This window comes from Mustelus asterias, chromosome 12 (assembly GCF_964213995.1).
Source record: "Mustelus asterias chromosome 12, sMusAst1.hap1.1, whole genome shotgun sequence".
Taxonomy (NCBI): domain Eukaryota; kingdom Metazoa; phylum Chordata; class Chondrichthyes; order Carcharhiniformes; family Triakidae; genus Mustelus; species Mustelus asterias.
In genome coordinates, this window is record NC_135812.1 from 19433682 (window position 1) to 19443103 (window position 9422).

The 9422-nt window shown below is 43.5% G+C and overlaps 1 protein-coding gene across 1 annotated transcript in view; it reads right to left on the reverse strand.

The window, feature by feature from the left end:
• The window catches only part of blmh (bleomycin hydrolase), a 105231-nt gene extending 99524 nt beyond the window's left edge, over positions 1-5707 (reverse strand). Inside the window, exons 1-2 of the mRNA XM_078224905.1 lie at positions 5437-5707; positions 594-791 (exon numbers count right to left, since the gene is read on the reverse strand). Coding sequence (XP_078081031.1) covers positions 594-791; positions 5437-5446 — 208 coding nt within the window. The 5' untranslated portion in view covers positions 5447-5707. The remainder of the gene's footprint in view (positions 1-593; positions 792-5436) is intronic.
• Positions 5708-9422: the final 3715 nt, after the last annotated feature.

Below are 9422 nucleotides of genomic sequence, written 5' to 3' on the forward strand. Positions count from 1 at the left end.
CTTTAAGTTTCAATAAGATCCCCCCCTCATCCTTCTGAACTCCAACGAGTACAAACCCAGAGTCCTCAAAAAGTTCCTCATACGATAATCTTCCTCTATCTGCCACAACACAAGTCCTTCTAATTTTGAAGAACTTCAACATTCTCCTCATCAATTGCAATGAAAAAGTGCTGCACTTTCTCAACTCTTCATAAATGTAACCTCTTGTACCTAGTAGCATTCTACAAAAATCTATGGCCGGGAATTTTATCGCCCCACTACAGGATTCGGAGTGGGCAAGGGACGAGCCGTAGAAAGGTCCATTGACCTTGGGTGGGATTTTACAATTTCGGGACGAGTGAGGGTGTAAAATCCCGCCCTTTGTCTTCACTGTTTTTATAAACATACGATTAAAAGCCTCGTCATTGTACCTCAGAAATGTTGCGCATGTGTAGAGCAAAAAACAATGATGCTAATTGGCTCATAGATCCACTAACTAAACAGGAATTGCACATTTTTTAGGGGGGTAGGGATGGGATTAGTATATATTCACAACCAAATGTTAGTGTCACTGTGTTTTTCCATTTCAGAATAGTTCATTGGATGATAATTACCTGTATGTTTCTGGTTTGTAACTGGCTTTCCTTCTGCAGGAATGACATGCTTGAATACATGCGATGTTTCTTGAACGACTTGTCTCTGAAGGTAGGTTTGTAGAAGATCACCACTGGTTGCCACGTTCTGGGCAAGATTATAACGTGGCTCAGCCTGGAATTTTTTGGTGAAAGCTGCCACCTTTTCTGGACAAAGACCTGTGACAACAACCAAAAACGGCAGCCAAGTTGAATTGCAGACAATCGCATTACGTTCTTGCTCAAGTTAAGAAGCACTGGTTATATTCTCTCACTTAATCTAATCGCCGCTGGCTAGAATTATGAAAACAATGTGAAGACAGCACAAGCAGTGACTTGGAGCTTCCCTCGAGCAGGAATTAGAATGTTTAAACCATGTTTGGGTAATTGTTTGCAATTTTAAACATCTTGTAGTGACCCACGCCCACCATGAATGCATACTGGGGAAGTTTAGATAAGATCAGTGGATCGTGCAGGATTTTCTAACAGTATCAAAACTTTTACTGTTTGTTTTTGTCAAACAAAACCCTATCCTGGGTGAGCTTATTTGTACCTTATTAATCGATTAGCTTGCACCTAATTTAGTTCCTCCATAATACCCAACTTCAGCAGAATTCAGCTATCTGATTACCCAATTTTACTTTGAGCACTCATTTAGTTTTTAAAAAAGAATGGCGTCAGGTTTCTTTTAGGAAACAGTAAATTAAAAAAAAAACCTTATAATCAGAAAACTTTAGGCTTAATTAATAAAAAATATCTGGAATTAGGAATCTACTGAAGACCATGAAACCATTGTCAGAAAAACCTATCTGGTTCACTAATGTCCTTTAGGGAAGGAAATCTGCCGTCCTTACCTGGTCCGGCCTACATGTGACTCCAGAGCCACAGCAATGTGGTTGACTCTCAATTGCTCTCTAAACAAGGGCAACTAGGGATGGACAATAAATGCTGGCCAGCCGGCGATACCCATGCCCCAAGAATTAATTTTTTTTAAATTAGCAACCCGTTTTGGAATTCCAAGTAAATACACATGTGCACGATCAAAAAGTAATCACGACAATTTTGTGAAGCCTGCAACCTTTCTAGATAGGAGCAGAAGGTTGTGGAATCAGATCTATAGCCTTATCTGGGGCCATAATCTTATCCAGCAGGTCCATCCAGGAGCGCTATCTTGCAAAACTGGCTTGTGCATCACTAACAGTTCTAGTGCTTTGTCCCTGATGAAACAAATTCACCTGTTTGCACACAAGATAAGAGAATAAATACCTTTGCTTGTCTATGTGACTGCAGTTGGTTGCTATGGACAGGTGATGTGTGAAAAAATATACAGGGAATGGCACAATGGTTAGCACGGCTGCCTCACGGCGCCAGGGACCCAGGTTCAATTCTCGATTTGGGTCACTGTCCGTGCGGAGTCTGCACGTTCTCCCCGTGTCTGGGTGGGTTTCCTCTGGGTGCTCTGGTTTCCTCCCACAGTCCAAAACAATGTGCTGGTTAGTGCACTGGCCCCAACTCTCCCTCAGTGTACCCAAACAGGCACCAGAGTGTGGTGACTAGGGGATTTTCACAGTAACTTCATTGCAGTGTTAATGTAAGCTTACTTGTGGCACTAATAAATAAACTTAAACTTTGCAGCATTCCCAACTTTCCTCCCATATTTTGGAATTGATCTTCGGCAGGGAAAGGAGGGGGTGGATGAGAGATACGTCGGATTTAATTGGACATCACCCTAAAAATTAATAAGAAATTGAATGCTGACATCTGACGAAGCAAATAAATCAGAATCAAATGACAGCAAACATTACCTGAAGCTCAGGGCCTGCAGTAACTCCACTGCAGGATACGGAGTAATATTAAGGTAATAAGTGACCTAATGAAACTAACTCAGACTATGGAAATATGGAGCAGCTCCTTCACTTTAAAAAACACAGTATTCAAAGAGCAAAGAACAAAGAAAATTACAGCACAGGCCCTCCAAGTCTGCACCGACCATGCTGCCCAACTGAACTAAAACCCCTCTCCTTTCCGGGGACCATATCCCTCTATTCCCATCCTATTCATGTATTTGTCAAGACACCCCTTAAAAGTCATTGTGTGACTTGTTGAGACACTTGAGAGATACCTTTTAAGTCAGTGTTAACTATAATTTAGAAATGGTATCCATCTAAACTAGTTACCACGATGGTTATGCAAGGAATATTTTAAGTTTTGAGAAGGTATTGTTTGTAATTTATCCAAAGCTCACGCAACTACGTATACCTACTATGAATTATCAAATATACTAATGCTTCTATTAATTCCCGAGCATACATGACCATATAGCAGTCTGGAAGGTCATGTGTCGACCTTATTCCATTATAACTACCACTAGCAAATAAATTGAAGTGTCAAAGTGCTGGCTACACAATGAAAATTTATGGGGAACATTGCCCAGTTTATGTAGAGAGCAGCATAATAGAAAGACATGGAAATTACTTTGTGAACAAGCAGAGGGGTGATATTTGTTCCACTTCATGTGCCTTTTTTTTAAAGAAAAGAACAAATCTGGAAAATACAGCTGTATGAGAAGAAGATGCAAGGAGAGTCATCCCACATAATTGATCTGGGTACACACACACGTGCAACACATGCACGCATGCACACACACACACACGTATATCATTACTGGAACACTACACTAAACACCACTCCCCCGGCAAACATCACTTCTCCACCTATCCACCGACTTGCAACAACACACAAAATGATAGAAAAAGTTCACAGTGCCTCCCCTACTTGCCACTCCATGCTGATCGATTCAGCCCACCCAAGGTAAAGTCTGATTTTGAAAATTCCTCTTACACAGGACTTCAACACAAATTCCACCTGGACAAATGAAGGGAATCATTGGACATGACAAGCAAGTACCTGGTTTCAAACCCAACCCAACAGCTACCTGGTTTCAACCTTCCAAGGAAAGCGTGGTCCACCCTCAACGGGTTCAGGACCAGCCACGGCCCCTGCTTGGCCAACCTCCATAGATTGGGCCATTAGTGCCAGCCCCCATGTGCCTGCGGGAAAGAGCAAGCTATGCACCACAGCATTGAAGAATGTTACTGAAATGTGCAGTTGTATGGTTACCCATCCCTATGTGTCAGACAAACGGTTGTCATATTAAGATAAGTCTCTAGGTTCCCTCGAACCTTCTCCTTGTCCTCGTCACCAGCTGGGCAATCTCTAGGAATCAGAAGGGCCCCATCTCACATACCAGCACTGGTTAGATGGTCATTGACTGACCTCACGAACTGGTCGAGATCTCATCTCCCACAGCCTGATAGCAGATCCAAACATCCTTCCGAGGTTAAATGTTCTTCACTTTCTGGGTATCCCCGTTCCATTTTCTTTTGAAAGGGTTGGAAGGCCTGGGATTTGTGTTTTGGCAATTCTCGGCCAGTCATATTCCAAGTCACCACATCCAAGCCAGTACATAGTGAACATTATCCCCATGGGACCCCTGGTTAGGAATGACTCACTGTGGTTTAGGCCACCACATCTACATAACAATGTCCTCAACACCGACCCAATGAAAGGTCGGAGGAAACTTTAACACAACCTCCAGCTTAGCAATACAAAGCTATCGTCTGGACGCATCAGGCAGATGTATAGAATCATAGAATTCTATAGTGCAGAAGGAGGCCATTCGGCCCATCAAATCTGCACCGACCACAATCCCACCCAGGCCCTACCCCCATAACCCCATGCATTTACCCTAGCTAGTCCCCCTGACACTTAGGGACAATTTAACATGGCCAATCAAGCTAACCCGCACATCTTTGGACTGTGGGATGAAACTGGCGCACCCGGAGGAAACCCACACAGACATGGGGAGAACATGCAAACCCCACAAAGACCGTGACCCAAGCCGGGAATCAAACCCGGGTCCCTGGCGCTGTGAGGCAGCAGTGCTAACCACTGTGCTGCCCCGAGACTGGAAAACCCCACCCGAGGTCAAAGGACCTTTGCATGGTCCTGTCCTGCCTGCTACGACTCCTGTGGCGGGTGGGACAGGAAAATTCCTCCCGTAGTTACCCCCACTATTCACTTCTCAACCAGTCGCATTGGCCACGACCACTCGATGCCCAGAGTGATGATGCTCCTGGGGGGCGGGGGGGGGGGGGGGAATGCATGACCCACTGTGTTACAGATCTCATGCAAAGATTCACAGAGCTACTGTAACCAGAGCCCGTTAAGAGAGTCATAGTTACCTCTGAAGAGAGTGCTTCCCCCCTCCCTTGCATTTCACAGTGATCCCAAGAGGAGTTTGCCACCGGTATCCAACACCATTGGTAAGGCACACAGATACTGGCGAGACAAAATGTTGCAAAGTGGCAATTTCTGAAGGGAGAGATCGTGGGGGTGGGGAAGGTGCTTCCACCTCTTTCCTTGTCAAACTCGTTGTGAGTTCTCATTCTTTCAAGTTAACAACATCGTCCGATGCGAAAGGCAAGCGATGCAGCTTGAAAGAAGCAACAGGGGGCTTTGAGAATTCCGTACAAAAGGGAGAGCTAGTGAATCCCCTGAACTGCCTGCAGGCCTTAAATCTGACTCAGCATCAACTGGGCTCTGCACGAACTCCGGTTAACAGCGAAAACGCCCATTCATTCAAGGGGAGGGGGGAATCTGAGTGAGCAAGTCAGCAACTGCGGGGGGAACAGAGACTGGCAGCAACACAGACATCTTTACACACACAGGAACTGCAATTACAAATCCAAGTGACACAAAAGGATGGCTCAGCACAATTCCTCCCAACAAAGCAAGGTTGCACAAAGGGAGGGAAGCTTCTTACCCGCTGTCATTCTGTAGCTGGAAGGGTGGGGAGGACAAAAAGTTGCCTTCTTCTGGAGAGGCTAGATGATCTGCAACTTTTAAATAATTCGCCAAGACTCTAGAAAGGGCTGCAGCGTCTTAAAGGAAGCACCGGAAACAGGAAACCGAGACAAGTTGAGGCAGTGGGGAGACCAGCCTGGGATGTGTCAGGAGCAGACAGTGTGTGTGTGTGGCTGCAGCAGCGGCCGGGCAATTTCACTGCAATTTTAGGACCACCTCTTCCTGGAGCCCCGGGGCAAGCTGATCATTTGGTTTAAATGACAAAGGTTAAAAATAACCCACATTCTCTGCCACACACTGGCAGCAGGGTGCATTACACTGAGGGTTGGGTGTACTTGTATTGCCTGCCCGGAGATAGAAAGAAATTTTCACTATTCCGGGATGTTTTAACACCATAAACATCCCCCAAAACGCCTATTACCATGTCGACAAAAAAAATACAAACTTTTTAAACGTATTTATTTCATAATCGTATCTTAATGCCTAATGAAGGAAACTCCCGTACATAGGAAGGGCACTTTCAGTGGAAGATGCTACTTTCAAAGTACAGTTTCAAATAACTTTTCCACGCATCGTTGCCATCTCCTCGCCTGATCAGGGTATACAACCAGTGTGCATTTCCTCTCTGCCACTCATTTATTAGCAAAATGTCTCTTATAGAATCATTACAGTGTGGTGCAGTGCAGGAGACCATTTGGCCCATCGAGTCTGCACAGACCACAATCCCACCCAGGTCCTATTCCCATAACCTCATGTATTTACCCTGCTAATATACCTGGCATCAAGGGGCAATTTATAGAGTCATAGAAGTTTACAGCATGGAAACAGGCCCTTCGACCCAGCTTGTCCAAGCCGCCCTTTTTTAAACCCCTAAGCTAGTCCCAATTGCCCGCATTTGGCCTACATCCCTCTATACCCATCTCACCCATGTAACTATCTAAATGCTTTTTAAAAGACAAAATAGAGCTTGGCCAATCAACCTAACCCGCACAGCTTTGGACTGTGGGAGGAAACCAGAGCACCCGGAGGAAACCCATGCAGACACGGGGAGAATGTGCAAACTCCACACAGACAGTGGCCCAAGGCCAGAATTAAACCCGGGTCACTGGCGCAGTGAAGGAGCAGTGCTAACCACTGTGTCACCATGCCACCTTATGCCTTATCCATTCTCAATCCCAGCTCCGGGTTGAAGTGCAATTGGAGGGAGGAGGTACAATTAGTTTGTGATCATAATTCAGGGAGGAAAAGAATACAGCTTTTACTGCTCTAGTTCTGGCCTGAGGTATGTATGCATAGGCCAACGTCAAGATGAAGGCTGCAAATCCTCAGGCTAAGATCTAGTGTCAGATGAAGCCCAAGATGGGGTGCAATGCCTTTTCTTGTCAGCTTGGATCTTGTGGTTACTCCTCTGGGGACCATGAATTGGATTCATTTGGAATTTGAATTTGGTTTTTGGAGCAAGCAAGGAATGGATTTGGGTTTACCCGGTCCTCTCTGAACATTGGCTTTGTAACTTTAAGGATGGCATTTTTTAAAATCCTCAATTGGCCACATAATTCAGGGAAATATTACCAACCACGCACCCCAGATATATTCCCTTCCAAAGTCTTCCGTAGGGAAGGAGATACAAATGCCTGAGGTCAGGTACCAACTGACTCAAGAATAGCTTCTTCCCTGCTGCCATCAGTCTTTTGAATGGTCTTAAGTTAATCTTTCTCCACACCCTAGCTATGACTGCAACAGTACATTCTGCACCCTCTCCTTTCCTTCGCTATGTACGGCATGCAAGAAACAATACTTTTCACTGTATACTAATACATGTGACAATAATAAATCAAATCAAATCAAAAACAATGCTCACATCACATGAAAGGATTAAAACAAAATCCAGTATTTTCTGTTGGAAACCATTTAGATAGGTTTTGGTATTAGCAGCAGCAATTAATTATATTGTATGTATTTATAAGTTAATGGCTAAAGCTAGCCTAGGGAGACTAAGTATCAGGATTTAAGACATATGTACAAATAACACGGGATGGGGGAGAAAGAAGCTACCATGACCAGAGTTATTTAAATCATAGGAACACGCCCATGCTCGCTGCTTCAGTGATTTTCTTTCTGCAACCTTCAGCCTTTGACTCAGTTTTCGTAAAGATATTAACCCGCTTTACAGCAGCACTGGGCACTTGTGAAGTTAGTCACTGAAAAAACCTTAAACACGTAACAAAGGAATTTTGCATACAGCTTCCTTATTCTACAGTTGCATAAACTTAGATCACGGTTCATGTTTCAACTATCTGTCTTTGCGTGCAATATTTAATTTTAAGGAATTAAAGTTTAATTGTAGAAGATGGGATCAATACAATTAATGTTGCTTGGGGTCTATTAAACTCAAAAGGTTGGGGCCATGTTGCTTTAAGCAGTTAGCGGCTAGAAAGGTGAAGATCACAAAACAGCAAGTGGGCTAACTTAGCTGGAGAACTGGAGATGTGATGTCTTCATTACTTGCAAAGCGGTAGTCCATCGAGGTGATTTTCGTTTGGGACTTAGAGCCAAAATGGTTTAAAAGCATTTGGTAAATTTTGAATGGTTGTAAAATCCATTTACTTTAGATTTTTAAAAAATAACTTGTAAATAAGGGATAACTAAATTAAAGGTCAGTTTGAGGATAGCCCAGACAGACTACGTCATCATGGAGTGGAATTTAGGAAGGCTCTCTGGTTCAATTTATCTGGGTGTTGGCAGAAAGAGCTCTTCAGGTGCAATTTGGACCTTGTGTGGTTTGCAGCTCATTGAGAGAATTTAGTCAAAATAAATGACAATTATACACACCTGCACTGTAAGTAAGGTAAAACATTTACCCTGACCATGAGGAGGGCAGGTGAGGCTTAATCTCAGTTCAAATTTTGTGAGTGCCTAGTTAACCTAGTGGGGAAATCGACAATGGGTCTCACAATGTCTTATTGCAAAAGGAAATAACTAGTGGAAGTCTTGAAAAGTAACTAGAACAAGGCCTTCACAGTCAAGAGATGGCAAATGAAAGTTTTACCTCTGAGACTAGCTGGTGCTGAGGGACATTCTCCAGAGGACTGTTTCATATTTAAGTATGGTCCCTACAGAAGTAAATAACATTAATATTGAGGTGTCATGTAAGAGAATTCTCAGAAGTGGGAAGTAGTGGGGCGGCACAGTGGCACAATGGTTAACACTGCTGCCTCACAGCTCCAGGGACCTGGGTTCAATTCCCGGCTTGGGTCACTGTCTGTGTGGAGTTTGCACATTCTCCCTGTGTCTGCGTGGGTTTCCTCCCACAGTCCAAAGATGCGCGGGTTAGGTTGATTGGCCATGCTCAATTGCCCCTTAGTGTCCCGGGATGCGTAGGTTAGAGGGATTAGCAGGGCCAATAAGTGGGGTTACAGTGTAGGGCCTGGGGATGCAGACTCGATGGGCCGAATAGCCTCCTTCAGCACTGTAGGGTTTCTATGATTCTAGACCTGAGTACATAACATATATAGTTATAAATCAAATTGTTAAGTTAATACTGCTTGTTTTGTTTAAGTCTTTTATATGCAACCAAGTGTGTTTTCTTTAAAAAATGGTAAAATCTTGTGGCATAGTTCTGTTGGTTAAAACAAGGTATTTGGATTTATTTGTAACTGGTAACGGGCTTATCCAGATCTTAACACTACTCATCCTGAACAGATGGTTTTGAGAACTTTACATTTTTCTTAACGTTTCTGTAGTTTCGATATTATTTTTTTTAAAATTGAGCACATGTGGTTTCAATGTTTCTAAGTGCCGCTACACAGTTAAATATTTCCAAATATTTATACAAGCTTAGGTTTGTTGAACCATAAGAATATCTGTCATCCAGATTTATAGAGAAGCAAAGTCCTATGAATGTGAATGCAATTACTTTTATTTTCAAGTCAGTTATGACTCCTC